The sequence below is a fragment of the Sabethes cyaneus genome, chromosome 1 (assembly GCF_943734655.1).
Source record: "Sabethes cyaneus chromosome 1, idSabCyanKW18_F2, whole genome shotgun sequence".
In the NCBI taxonomy this organism is placed as follows: Eukaryota; Metazoa; Arthropoda; class Insecta; order Diptera; family Culicidae; genus Sabethes; species Sabethes cyaneus.
Genome location: NC_071353.1, coordinates 118,015,095 through 118,029,923, shown reverse-complemented (window position 1 = coordinate 118,029,923; position 14,829 = coordinate 118,015,095). Strand labels below are relative to the sequence as shown.

The 14,829-nt window shown below is 37.8% G+C and overlaps 1 protein-coding gene across 1 annotated transcript; it reads left to right on the top strand.

Moving 5' to 3' along the window:
* The first annotated feature begins 1,403 nt into the window (after positions 1–1,403).
* LOC128746159 (uncharacterized) lies at positions 1,404–4,667 on the top strand. Its single transcript, XM_053843204.1, has 4 exons — positions 1,404–1,505; positions 1,584–2,247; positions 2,290–3,004; positions 4,508–4,667. The coding sequence occupies exons 1-4, from the start codon at positions 1,404–1,406 to the stop codon at positions 4,665–4,667; spliced, it is 1,641 nt and encodes a 546-aa protein (XP_053699179.1).
* Positions 4,668–14,829: the final 10,162 nt, after the last annotated feature.

Sequence of the window (14,829 nt, the reverse complement as noted above, 5' to 3'; positions counted from 1 at the left end):
CTAACAAAACCATATTATCTTCAATTTGCGGTATGTTTCGGTAAGGAATATTCTCAATTTACGCCTTTCCTGTTTTGCACTGGTGTATTGCAGCTTCTGTCAGTTCGAAACTTTCCCAAACGTTTGTTTTTTGTTTCACCAGCGGAAAAACATTGTTTTCCAGTTTTCGGCAGATCTTCCATTTCCAGTATCTGTAATATAATGCCAAAAGCTGTATATAATTAGCTATACATTTTTGCCCCGTCCATGAATCACAATTTTGCCCCGTCCGTGAATCGCACTTTTACCCCGCTAAGCGCTTGACTTGGAGTTTGATTAACTTATGGAAAAGCGAAATATATTTTGTGAACTCTTTTCACCGTATTTTCAAAACAGATATGCAAGTGTTTTACATCACTTGCTACAAATTTTTAACAAGTAATTTCCTCCTGTTGATATCGTGTCACCCGTTGTTCGCGACAGCGAAAAATACGCTAAAATCCGCCAACCATATGAAACACGTGCTTTCGAAGATTCGAGAAGCATCTCCAAACTGCCTGCATCTGCTAGCAACGTACATCGAACATTCTAGGCACTTCTTTCCTATGTCAGCAATGTATTTCGTCGAACCTTCCCGAAGTTGCCCGAGATGACCAGAATGTTGCGCCGCGTAGTATAAATACGGGCGTTTTACAGAATGCAAACAATAGAAGTATTTCAACCGTCTTAGAGACAACATCGATTTAACCACCGTGATAGTAACAACAAGTGATTAGAACCAAGTGAAAGTGCCACATTGTGCAAAAGTATAGTTAAATAAAAGTAGTGTTAAGTAACAGTGATCTTTTCCCGACATCCGAAAGAATTCCAGTTTGGCGTCGTCCCTAGTCGGTAAACCGTTCCGGCTAGGATTCAGTGTTTTGCGTGACCCTTCCACCCTCTCCGGCGTCGCCTCTGGACTCTACCCTTCGCAGTGGTGTGGCACAAATCCATCCAGCTGTTGTTACCGTGACTATTGTTCCAACGGCGGTAAGAAGGCACCGCTCACCCATCCGCCTTCACATGTTGGCATTGGTGCCAACATAATTTTGGTCCTTCGAGCCGGATTACAAGTGAACTAGTGATGAGAACCTGGACATAAATACCTTGAAAATTGCTAGTAAATTGCCAGTGAATAAGTTATCCTCCAAAGAGTTTTTCCATTGCCGAACCGTTCGGAACAGTGTGAAACCTATTCGATACCAAGCAAAGTGAACTATTTTTCCTCGAACAAAGTGAAACGTTTCCATGTAAATTCTAATCTGAATGCAAAGTGAATCTTATTCCTCCGTGAACATCCGTGAACTGTGAACTGTTACCAGCGAATCAAAGTGATTTCTTCGATGCCGTTGACCCACACCCCCGGTAAGAAAAGTCCTGCTACCATGGATGAAGTGAAACCGCTTATCCACCAGCGTGGCCAGGTAAGAGCCAAGGTTACGGCAATCCTGAAACAACTCGAGAAAGCAGAAAACGATTTGTCTCAGGTGAGTCTTCCTATGCTGAGAGTCTTTTCTAGAAAACTGGATATTTTGTATAATGAATTCAATGCATTGCATAAAGAGATTCTCAGTGTGATTCCCTCTTCGAAGCTTGACGACCAGGATGAAAAAGTTGTAGAATTTGATTTAATCCATACTGATGCCTTGATGCGTGTTGAGTGCCTGATTGACAAAGTGTCGAAGCCTTGTATGCCTTCTTCCAGCGCAGTTGCACCAATTCCTTCCACAAGTTTTGCTCAGCCTGCCCAAGTGATTGTTCAGCAACAACCTTTAAAGGCACCCATTCCAACTTTTAATGGTGAATATGAGAATTGGCCTCGATTTAAGGCATTGTTTTCGGACATCATTGGGCGTTGTACCGATTCGGATGCAATTAAGTTGCATCATTTAGATAAAGCGTTGATTGGTGCAGCTGCCGGAATAATTGATTCCAGGATACTCGTAGAAAACAATTATAATCACGCATGGGAAATACTGGTCGAGCGATTCGAAAATAAGCGTGTGATAGTTGACACCCATCTCTCTGGATTGTTAACTATGAAAAAGATGGTGAAAGAATCTCACACTGAATTGCGTGCATTGATTGAAACATGTTCCCGGCACATCGAAGGGTTGAAATTTCTTGATCAACCAGTTGATGGCACTGCAGGGTTGTTCATCAACAAGCTGCTAACCTCTTGCCTTGATCCCGTAACCCGCAAGCAATGGGAGAGAACGCTTAAGCACGGTGAGTTGCCTGATCTTGAATGGACGTTAAATTTTCTTAAAGATCAATGTCGCGTTCTCGAGCGTTGCGAAACAGACAATCCTCCCGCTAGTAATGTAAAGTCTCTTCCAAATACTCCAAAAACTGCCAGATTAAAGGTTCATACCACTTCTACCCTATCGACGATTCGCTCCTGTCATTTTTGTAGCAAAGACCATCTAAATTATCAATGTCCCGATTTCCGTAACATGTCACTTTCTGAACGCTTGTTGAAAGTCAAAGAAAGTCGTGTTTGTTACAATTGCCTTCGCCGCGGGCATCGTTCAGGTGACTGTTCGTCGAAGGGTAGTTGTGCTAAATGTAGAAAACGACACCATACCTTACTGCACGATGAATCGAAACAACCGAATGTTAGCTCGAAGCAATCTCAGAACAATCCTATATCGCAATCGGAACCAGTAAAAGGTTCAATGAATGTTATTTCTCAGCCTGTTAAAAATGTAAATGTTGACGAGTTTGTCCAAACTCAAACCGTTTCCTCATCCTGTTCTGTAAACCTTGGTAAAACAACACTGCCGAATGTGTTGTTGCTCACTGCTGTTGTAAATTTAATGGATCAGCATGGGCAATCGATTGCTTGTCGAGCTCTTCTGGATTGCGGTGCTCAGACAAATCTTCTCTCCAGTGCGATGTATCAGAAACTGGGACTAAAGGGAGAAGCAGCTAACTTTGACATTGTTGGAGTTGGTAATGGCCGATCAAATGCAAGTTGCCTTGTGTCAGTTCAATTGACATCCCAATGCAGCGATTATGCGACCACTTTGAAATGTCTAGTTATCCCCAAAATTACGAATCCGATCCCTCATAAACGTGTCGACATTTCAAATTGGAGTATTCCGATTGGCTTGCATTTGGCTGATCCCTCGTTTCACACTCCCTCAGAAATAGACTTATTAATTGGTCTTGATCATTTCTTCTCAGTTATGAAGCATGGTCATTTTAGAATTGATGAAGATTTGCCTGAGCTGCGAGAAACCGAGTTTGGTTGGGTTGTTTCCGGTGAAATTCGTGATGAATATGAACCTATTATAAATGAAAGACTAGCAACCGCAATTACAATTGAATCATTGAATGATACCACCAACCGATTACGGAGTATAAAAGAATGCCAAGACTTACTTCCCCCTGATCCTAAAGCGCAAGAATGTAAAGAACACTTTTGGTCAACTCACCGAATAGATATTACAGATCGTGATATAGTTGATCCCCCCTTCCACGATAATGTAAACCAATTTCACGACAACCTGTCGTTAGCATTTCGTCGTTTCTTGTTTCGTACACGATGCCTGCCTCGAAATCCTAAGTTGTATCTCCAGTACTCAAGGTTCCTCGAAAAATCTGAGTCTATTGGTCACTATCGAGAAAGCCTAGAAAAAGTTGATCCCCCAGACAAGTTAAGGTTACCACCCTCGTCTTGCCATCCTATGTCCGACTAGTTCGAGCGCGATACTTAGAGTAGTCTACGATGCTCGGCTAAGTCATATCATGCTAAACCCTTGAATGATCCTTTACAAATCTAACCCACTATGTAAAATGATTATATAACCAATTTGTTACACTTTCAGCGCTTTTCCTTTGTATTTACTATTGATATGAAGCCTCTATCCAACGTAGATTTTGGCGTTCTAATCCAAAGTAGAGACTCCGAATATTGGAGCCGCAAACTGTAACCTACGGAACAGCCTCTGCACTGTTTCTTGCTATCCCGTTTGATTCGAAAAGTACTACCCGCTCTGCAAATCCACTTTTTCCGCTATTCGTCTGTGGTCGGATAGCCAAATATTTGTGGTGTAATAGCAAAGGAAGGAAATTATCCGTGGTCCTATGTGCGTTCGAAAGATAACCCTGCTGACATCTTATCCCTTGGACAGCCTGCAGAATACTTAAAGTCGAACCACTTATAGTGAAAAGGGCTATCTTTTCTCACATCTAATGATTACCAGGCTGTTTCTTTAGATGAAGTTCCTGACAGTGAGTTACCCGATCTTAAACCCGTGTCTATGCTTGTGACTCTTTAATCAACAAGGATAGTCTCCCGTTTGTCAAGGGATATAGCTCTTTCCGAACACTACAGCGCGTTTCAGCCTATGTATACGTGGCGCTTTGCTCGCAATTGCCGTTTGAAAGATTCACTTCACTTCCTGCTGTTTCTGGACTCAGAGCATCATGCATTGCAATGTTATTAATCAACCTACTAATCGCTCTTCCTAAGTTTCTTTAGACAGGTTCTACAAGACATTTCTATTCGCGCCGGGGATGATGTTCGCGACAGCGAAAAATACGCTAAAATCCGCCAACCATATGAAACACGTGCTTTCGAAGATTCGAGAAGCATCTCCAAACTGCCTGCATCTGCTAGCAACGTACATCGAACATTCTAGGCACTTCTTTCCTATGTCAGCAATGTATTTCGTCGAACCTTCCCGAAGTTGCCCGAGATGACCAGAATGTTGCGCCGCGTAGTATAAATACGGGCGTTTTACAGAATGCAAACAATAGAAGTATTTCAACCGTCTTAGAGACAACATCGATTTAACCACCGTGATAGTAACAACAAGTGATTAGAACCAAGTGAAAGTGCCACATTGTGCAAAAGTATAGTTAAATAAAAGTAGTGTTAAGTAAAAGTGATCTTTTCCCGACATCCGAAAGAATTCCAGTTTGGCGTCGTCCCCAGTCGGTAAACCGTTCCGGCTAGGATTCAGTGTTTTGCGTGACCCTTCCACCCTCTCCGGCGTCGCCTCTGGACTCTACCCTTCGCAGTGGTGTGGCACAAATCCATCCAGCTGTTGTTACCGTGACTATTGTTCCAACGGCGGTAAGAAGGCACCGCTCACCCATCCGCCTTCACATGTTGGCATTGGTGCCAACACCCGTATAACAAAAAATTACATCAAAACCGCCCTAAAATAACATTTGCACATAACTCAGCAACTATGCTTCGTAAGCAACCAAAGTTTACGTTAGATTCAAGCTGTCAAAGTAGTCACGCATCCATGCCAATGTAGTCAATTTACTCGCAATCTGCACCGATAAATCATTAAATCGCACTTTTACCCCTCCTAACACTATAAAAAAGGTAAAAATGTAGTTTCAACCACATTTATGGTTGTTTTACGCACAAACAAAAATTTCATTTTGTTTCAACTCAATTTGAAAATACTTTACTTTTAATTCAAAACTGTTATTTTCTTGATTCAAAAAGATTTTTGTTTTGAAACAAAAATATTTTTAGATTGTTATAATAATTTAGTTTGAAACAAACTGGAATTTTTTCGCTCCGTGATAGCAACGAAACCTTTCCCCGAACAGCCCCGTTGAGAATCGCGGCTAAAACGCTGAGAGACGAACAGCTTCGCGCGCGGTAACTCACAAGTCACAAGGACTTGCATAGTGTCGTCGTCCCGTCAGTAAAATTAGTTAGATTCTCGATCCATGAATCGAACTTTTACTCCGTTAGTAAATCGAACTTTTGCCCCGCTAGGCGTTTAACGGGGTTTTATTAAATTATGGAAAAGCGAAATATATTTTGTAAATTCTTCTCACCACAATTTCAAGAGAGATATCTGAGTGATGTAAAACACTGCTATAATTTGTCAACAAGTAATATCCTCCTGTTGATATCGTATTTGCCGTACAACAAAATATAACATCAAAACCATTCTAAAATAACATTTACCCATAATTCAGCAACTCTGCTTCGTAACCAACAAATGTTTATGATAGATTTAAGCTGTCAAAGTACTCACCCATTCATGCCAATGTAGTCAATTTACTAGGAATCCGCACTGATAAATCATTGAATCGCACTTTTACCCCTCCTTACTCTACATAAATTAGACCTCAAAGAAAATATCGATTCATTTAGGTTCTAAACGTAGAACTATGTTTTGGCAGAAACTTCAAAAACAATTTGCAATGGCCGAAATGAATAGTTCTCAGTGACCAATAACGCACTTTTGAATTCCTACTACCAACTTGTTTGGTTGAAAAACTACTCAGAATTTGAGTTCGTACACTTTAATGGCATTTTGAGTAGTTTTAGCCGAGTTTAGCCAATCGAACCTATTCACAGGTAACCTTTTTTAAGAATATAGGCCCGATACGATAATTTTATACACCTGCGATTTTTTTTACTTTAATTCTTAAAAAAAAGTGACCCATTTTCCGGGACCAACAGGTCAGCAACTATTTATTTCGATTGAACCTATACCAAGTTGATGTCCTGAAAGTAAACAATGGTGTAAAAGTATAAAGTCATCCTTTTCTTTCATTCGATTTAGTCGTTTGAAAACTGAACCTAGATCGGTTTGTGAAACTGGAGGAACTCTCACTCGTCCACTAGTGACGGAATTCTTTATAAACTTTCGAGTGTACTGCTGTCAAGTATAAAAATAACTGATAAGCAGAGTGCAAAGATAACTCGCAAGGTGCAGAGCTACCAGTTGGAGTTACTGGTAGCTACGCTTAACAAGTAGTCATTGTGACTCTTACCTTTTGTCCAATGCTGGAAAGTGCATGGGTCGAACCAAGCTATAATCTGAGATAATAACCGAATTCGAACCCACAACACCCGCCAGGGCATGTGGCTCGCTGGTACCCATGTACCTTTGAACCACGGCGCCTCTATGCCTTCCAATCCTTCCAACGACACCGTCCCCATTTCCAGCTCAGTGTCTAATCCGCACCAGCAGAACTACCCCAATCCGCTGCTTTTTCACTACCAGAACGTGCGATGACTTCGAACCATAATCGATGACTTTCAACTCTGTGTTTATTAAGCGGATTAAACAAGAGATTCCATTCACTGCTGGAATAATCGACTTCTGAGTTTAGCACCGTTTTAAAAAACAACAAACACTGCTTTTGATGCTCTTGTGAAATGTCCTGAAATATCTTCATCAAACATAACAATACAAAAAGTTTTCATCCGCTCAACCGAACGGCATTTTTCACTAACGTTTTTTTTTGTTCTCTGTCAGTATTGTCCGGTCTGTGCGTTCTTTATTTATTTTTTTGTCCGTTCCCATACCAATGCCTGTATCAGTACTGTTGACAGCCAAAGTTTTCCCGAGCAGTGTGAAAAGGGTCAATTCTTCAGTAAAACTTTACTATGGTTTCTACCCTCATTAGCTCGGAAACTTTTTAAACTTTCGCACTGGCGAATTGAACTTTAACAAAAGATATGGTGTGTTGAAAAGCTAAAAATATAATTGTGGATTTTTATTGCTGCAAAACATCTAACGTAGTTCTTAAAGGTACTCTGCTATATATTTCCACGCATCGAAAGCATTAAAGCGCATTAATTATTAAAGGAATTTGCGGTGAACGACATCGCATTCAAACCGATTGTGTGGCAAAGCAAATTCAAGTGTTCGACATTTAAATAATCGCATTTTGAAGCAATGAAAGCACTGAAGCTTCTAAAGCAAGCGTAAAGCAAACATGCCGATGGATAAAATTCTGCTTGTGGATTTTTCACACCTACCACTACCTACCCTCGCTCGGCTGCCTACCTAAATCTACCTTCCTGGAGCAGTGAAATTTGCATTCGATTCGTGGTGAAACCCCGGCGAATGGGTGAAATGTTTTCACTAGATGGAAATGTGTGTAGCAAAACCACGAATAAACCCACAATGTGACAGTTCGATTTTCCTGGCAGCTATTTATGGGTATGTGTATGTGTGAAAATTTGGTTCGGTTTTGTTTTTCACTTCACTGGTTCAGTTTTGAATAACTCTATTGTGCCACTCGATATGCATATGAGTTTGAAGCGATGGAAAGCGTATCGAAACTGCAATTTTTGAAGCGCATATAAAATGCAATGTTCAATCGGAAAGATTGCATGTGAACACTGGTCTCTAAAGGTAACGTTCCGTATGTTAGATATCATCGGCTTATGATAGGTTTGTTGAGGAAAAATATTGGTTCGGACCGAAAAAAATGAAACTGTATCAGATGTTTACGCACATGTTTGCCAGATATCAAATTCATTCTCGAGTCAATTATTTCATGACTTGCGTGAAATATGTTTGCAATACTTATAAATTAGACTATAAATTAGACTCTACTTCACATTGAACTGGGAATTGGACTTAAAATTGGACACGAATTGTTTGAAATTGGACTTGAATTCAGAGTAATTTGCATTGGAAATTTTGCTTGGAATTAGCTATGAATTTGGACTTAAAACAGAATTTGAAGTTTTTATTTGCAATTGAACTTAATCGTTTATTTGAAATTAGAATTGAATTAGATTCGGAATTGGATTTGAAATTAAAGATGAAATTTGATTTGATAAAATTGAACCTGAAAGAGAAAATTGAAATTGGACATAAAGCGGACAGAAAATCGGACTAATTAGAGTTTGAAGTTTCCCTTTAAACCGGGCATGAATACGAAATTAGTTGCGGAGTTTTACTTGAAATTAGAATTACCATTTTTCGTTTTATTCACTCACACGTTTTAACTCTTTTTGTTCCGTTTTTATCCTTTCCTGTGCCGTTTTGTTGGTTTTGTTCTCATTTTTCTATAGTTTTTCCTCTTTTAACGTTCTTTTTTTTCTGTCCCGTGTCTCCTGTTTTACTGTTTCGTTTATCTTGATCTCCCATTTTTTCTTATTTTCAGCCGTGTTTTTCCATATGTTTTTTACTCGTTTTGTTTTATTTTCTTTCTTGTTTTCCAGCTTTTCTCTTCTTTTTGTCTCTTTTATCGTTTTCAGTTTTCGTCTTTTTCTAACTTTTATCTACTTTTTATCTTTTTACCGTCTTTTCTGTCGCACTTATTCTGTTTTGCATACCTCTCGTTTTTCGTCCTTTGCGCTTCCTTTTTACGTTTTCCTTTAGTCCATTTTACCTGGGTTTCTTTTCTTTTTCTTCTGTCCCATTTACCTTGTTTTTGTTTTCTTGTTTTTATTTGTTTGTCTGTTTGTTTGTGTGTTTTGAGGGAAAACACTCTTTTTTGCCCGCTCTTTTCTCTTTCACTGTTCCTCTCTCTGCTTTTGTTAATTTTTCTCTCTTCCGTTTTATGTCGATATCAGGCTTATGTTTTGTCCTTCTTTGTTCTGTTTCGACCTTTTCCTTTTTTCCGTCTTCCTATTATCATGTCCTGCTTTGCCTTCTTCTCTGTCATTTTTTGTTTTCTCATCCACTTAATCCATTTTGTCTTCCGTTTTCATTTTTTTCTATTTCGGTTCCGTTTTTTTTCTTTTTCTATTGTAGTTTCTCCATTAAGCTGCTCCTGTATTTTCTCCTTTTCTTTTTCTCATTTTCCATCCCATTTATTCTCTTTTTGTGTCACTCTTCACCTGTTCGGTGAAGTCATCTTCATTTTCTTTCTCATCTTTTTCTGTTTTTACGATTTTTTCTTCTTTTAATCATTTTTTTTCTTTTTGCTCTTCCATTCTCCATTTTTTTGCAGTCTCCATGCATTTTGTCACATTTTCCCTTTTATCTCTTCCACATTTTTTCATTTTATGTAACGTTCTCATTTTTAAACCTGTTTTTACGCATGTTTTTACTTGTTTACCGTATTTTCTTGTCTCTGCTCTTTTTTTCGTCTTTTCTTTTTTATCTCCTTCTCGTTTTTCATTATGTTTTTTCTCCGTTAGATCCCTCTTTCGTTCCTTGCCGGGTTCCTTTTTTTATGTCCCGTTTTTCGTTGTTTACTCTTCTTTTTTACTTTTTACTTTAGTTCATTTTCTTGCTTTTTTGTCTTCTTCTGTCCCATTTACGCGTTTATTTTGTCCCATCTCTCTCCTTTTATGACTTATTAAATCTTTTTTTCCAGTTTTCGTCATTTCCACTCTGGGATTTCTTCTGTTTTCTGTTTTCCATTCTCTTTCTTGACTCGTTTTCTCTGTTTTTCTATCCGTTGTTCGTTTTACTGTCTTTTTTCTCTTCTTTTACTGTTTTTCACCTTTTTCCTGAGTTCCTGTATTCCGTTTTACCGCGATTTCAAGCTCATTTTTTTCCTTTTCTGTCGCGTTTTCTTTTTTCCGTTTGTTTCGGCTTCCTGGTTCTGGTTCTGTTTTTAGTTTTTCTCTCTTTCTGTCACTTTTTGTTTTTCCATTAAACTCATTTTGTGTTCCGTTTTCATTTTTTCTATTACTATTCTCTTTTTCTTCTTTTCTATTCTCGTTTCTCCATTAAGCTGCTCCCGTATTTTCTTCTTTCCTTTCCTCCTTTTCCATCCCGTTGCTCTTTTTGTGTCCCCCTTTCACAATTTCCTTCAGTTTCTTGACAATCCTTTTGCGTTCCGTTCCCTTTCTTTTATTGTCGCTTTTTTTCATACTTTTCATTTTATCTTCCACTTTTTCTAGACGCTCTAGACGCTTTTTCTTTGCGTTTATTCTGTGTTTGGCTGCCCGTTTATTTCCCGTTTTTCGTCTTCCTATTTACTTTGTTCGTTAGCTCTTTAGTTCATTTTTCCTGTTTTTCTTCGGTCGCGTTTTTCGTCCTTTTTGTTCCTCTCTCCTTTTTTGTCAACTCTTTCGTTCCGGTTTTCCTCATTTCAATTGTAGGACATCTCTTGTTTTCTATTTCCTAATCTCTTTCCTGTCTCGTTTTACCATTTTTCTACCTGCTGTTTCCGTTTTACTGTTCTTTGGCTATTCTTTGGTTTGTCGCCTTTTTCCTGAGTTTTCCCTCCGTTCTATTTTTCGTCTTCTCTCTTCCATTTTTCCTCGATTGCAGTCTCTGTTCCCAATTCCAATTTTTTTCTTTTTTTCCACCGGTCTTGCCTCCCACCTAATATGTATGGCTTTACTTCTTTTGTATTTCTTTTCCATTGTATCCCTTTTTCCGTTTTCATTTCTTTTTCTCCATTTTTTCTATTTCTATCCGGTTTTTTTTCTTTTGCCAATCTCGTTTCTCCATTGAGCTACTCCCGTATTTTCTCCTTTTCTGTTCCTCCTTTTCCACCTCGTTTTCCCTTTTTTTTGTCCCGCTTTTCAGCTTTTTGGCCAAATTTATCCCCATTTTCTTTCTGTTTTCTTCGGTTTTTTAACGATTTTTTCTTCCTTTCTTTCATTTTTCATGTTTTGCTCTTTCGTTTTTTATCTTTTTTTTCTCCAATCTCCACATTTTCCCTATTTGTTTTCCTTTTCTTATCCCGTATTCCTTCCATAAGGTTTTTTATTAGCAGTCACGTTTTCCCACACACAATGTACCATTTTTTAATTTTTGCTCTCACTTGCCTGTCATTTTCGTCTTTTTCTGTCGTTTTCCTTTTTTCTTGTCCCGTGTTTCCTGTTTCATTGTTCCGTTTTCCATGGTTTCATGTCTACTTATTTTCAGCCCACCTTTTCCTCATATTTTACCTTTGTTATACTATAACAAAGGTTTTTTACTTGTTTTTAATTATTTTGTTTTTTTTTGTTTCTAGTTTTCGTTTTTTCATTCACTTTTGTCTAGTCTATTTTTCCTTTTTTTACTTCTCTTAATGTTTCACCTTTTATATCCTGGATTTTTCTTTGGTTTCTATTGTTTTTTATTTCCAATTCTCTTTCTTGTCTCGTTTTCCCTATTTTTCTGTTTGCTGTTTCCTCTTTCAGGGTTCCTTTTCTCTTGTTTTTCTGTCCCGTTTTTTGCATTTTTCCTGAGGTTCTTGGTTTATTCTGTGTTCCGTTTAACGCCATTTTTTTCGTTTTACTGTGATGTGATTGTACTGTGGCTCGTTTTTTGACCTATTCTGTCCCGTTTCGACTTTTTTCTTTTATCCGTATGTTCGGTCCTCCTCATGTCCTTGTCCTTTTGACTTCCATTTTCATTTTTTTTTCTTTTTCTGTCGCGTTATTTCTGTTTTCCTGTTTTTCTCGTTTCTCCATTCTGCTGCCCCGTATTTTCTTCTTTCCTTTCCCTTTTTTTCCAGTCCGTTTTTTATCTTTTTGTGTCCCTCTTTTCACAGTTTTGGTCAAGTTCATCCTCATTTCTCGTTTTTTCAGTTCCTTTTTTGATTTTCCTCTTTTTTTTCCTTTTTCGTTCCTTTTCTTTTACTGTCCAGTCTCCTCACCTGCCACATTTTCCCTTTTATGCTTCCATTTTTTTTCTTTTTATGTCCCGTTTTCCCTCTCATAGTCTTTCATTTCCTTTCTCGTTTTTTTCAGTTCCTTCATGATTTTTCCTTTTTTTCTCTCGTTTTACTCTTCCGTTCCTTCTCTTTTACTGTCCAGTCTCCTCACCTGCCACATTTTCCCTTTTTTTCTTCCACTTTTTTTCATTTTCTGTCCCGTTTTCATAGGCTTATTTGTTTTTTCCCTTTTCGTTCCGTGTTTATCTTTTTTTGTACCGCTTGATTTTTGCTCTCACTTTCCTTCGGTTTTAATAGGATTTTTACAATAGCCCCGTAGTTTTCCTGTACTCTAATAACCGGCTACGAAGTCTGTCGAGAAAGAAGGGTCAAGTTCTAAAGGACATTTATACCCACGGCTTTGCTCTTAGGTTTTACTTCCATGTTGTCCGTCTTTTCTCGTCTCTGTAACTTTTTTTTTTGTTTCCATTTTTTCATCTTTTTCCAACTCCTTTTATCTCCTTTCCGTCTTGTTATTCGTCTGTTATATTTTTTCACTTTTTGAAGTTTTTTTTATTTGGCTCCAGTTTTGCCTGTTTCTTCCCGGTTTTTCATTTTAATCTCCCGTTTTTCGTCTTTTTTCTTCTTCTTTTTCTTCTGTCTTATTTACGCGTTTTTATTCCTTTTTTCTCATTTTATAACTTGTTAACTCTTTTTCCGATTTTCTCCGTTTCCACTGTTGTTTTCTATTCCCTATTCTCTTTTCTGTCTCGTTTTTCCTTTTTTCTACTCGCTGCTTTCGTTTTACTGTTCCTTTTCTGTGCCATTTTTCGGCTTTCTCCTGAGATTCCCTTCCCTCCGGTTTTCGTCTTATTTCTTCCTTTTTTTCTCGATTTCATTATCGTTTTTCGTCATTTTCTTCTCCGGTTTTCGTCTTCTTTCTTCCATTTTTCCCCAATTTCAGTCTGTTTTTGTCATTTTCTGTCCCGAATTTTTTCTTTTTACCACCTCGTCGTCATCGTCCTCTTAATATGAAGGACTTTTCCCCTTTTCTGTCACTTTCTGTTTGTTTTCGTTTTAGCCGTTTTCTTTTTATTTTTTCATCGTTTTTCTTCTTTTTCCGTTCTTGTTTCTCGATTAAGCTGCTCCCATATTTTTCTTTTCCTTTTCCTTCTTTTTAATCCTGTTTTTCCTTTTTATGTGTCCCGCTTTTCATCTTTCCGATCAAGTTTATCCTCATTTTTCCTCGTGTTCCCGTAGGTTTTTTACACCTTCTTTTCTCTCATTTTTTCTCATTTTTCTTTTGAAGAATGACTTTTTCTGTACAGTCTCACAGTTGTTGCCACTTTTTTTCACTCCCGATTTCTAGCTTTCCACTTTTCTCTACTTTTTAGGTCTTCCCTTCCGTAACGTTTTGTGTTTCGTTTTTCTTTCTATGCTTTTTAGTTTTATTCTTATTTTCTTTCGGATTGTTTTTTATATCCAAGCTGTCCAGGTTTTGTCAAATTTTCCTTCATGCTCTTTTCCGTTTTTACCTTCTTCTACCTCATTTTTCCTTTCATCAGGAAAAATCACATCAGAAGATGGAGTACGTCTAGAACCATCGGTAGTTCAACTGGGAATATTTTAAGGAAATTTTCGACATTTGACGTTTTGAATTGCGTAAATGTTTAGAATAAGCGAGTTTTCCAGCCATTACTCAGGAACAACAAAAAATATCGTAAAAATTTTATTATTAAGAGATTAGAAATCGACAAATCAGTAAAAAATATTTCAAAAAATTTTCATGTGACAAAAAATAATTTTTCGACGATTCGTTGGAGTTTGCTATCATCACTTAACATAAAATTGGACTAAAATATGGAAATGAATTGATTTTATATTGGACTTGATACTAGACTTGAAATTGGCTTTGAAATTGGTGTTGAAATTGGGCATGAATTCGGAATTAAATTTGAATTTAAATTGAACTTAAATTAAGCTTGGAACTAATCTTGAAATTCAATTTATAACTGGACTTGATACTAGAACTATTTTTACGCAGTTAATTTGCCTACAGCAAAACTAGTGGCCGAATAAATTATAACGGGTGGCAACTAAAATTTTGGAATTTTTTCGCGGCCCTTATGCTCAACAACAAACGAGCTCAGAGAGAAATGAAAGTATGTATGTGTTAGCTCTCTCTCTCTCCTCTTTTTGTTAATATTTTTTGTTTCGTTTATGCTTGCCCAGTTTTACTAAAAATGGCGTCGAAACAAGAAGTATTTCGGGAGCGCGTTGTACACTTCTACAAACTGCAACAGAAATCTCGACAAAAAGTATACGATACAACATTTAAAAAGCGAAGATGTTGCGGCTTCGACTATTTACCTTATCCTAAGATCCCCGATAACTATTTGCAAGCAAGGTAGTGAAAGACCAGCCAAAATTATGGACGCAGGACATGGTTCTCTTTCTCGTTTCTTCAACATCAAGCCCTCTGGTTTGGCTATCGATTAAGATGCACCAGATGAATGTTTGAAGAAAATTTTGATC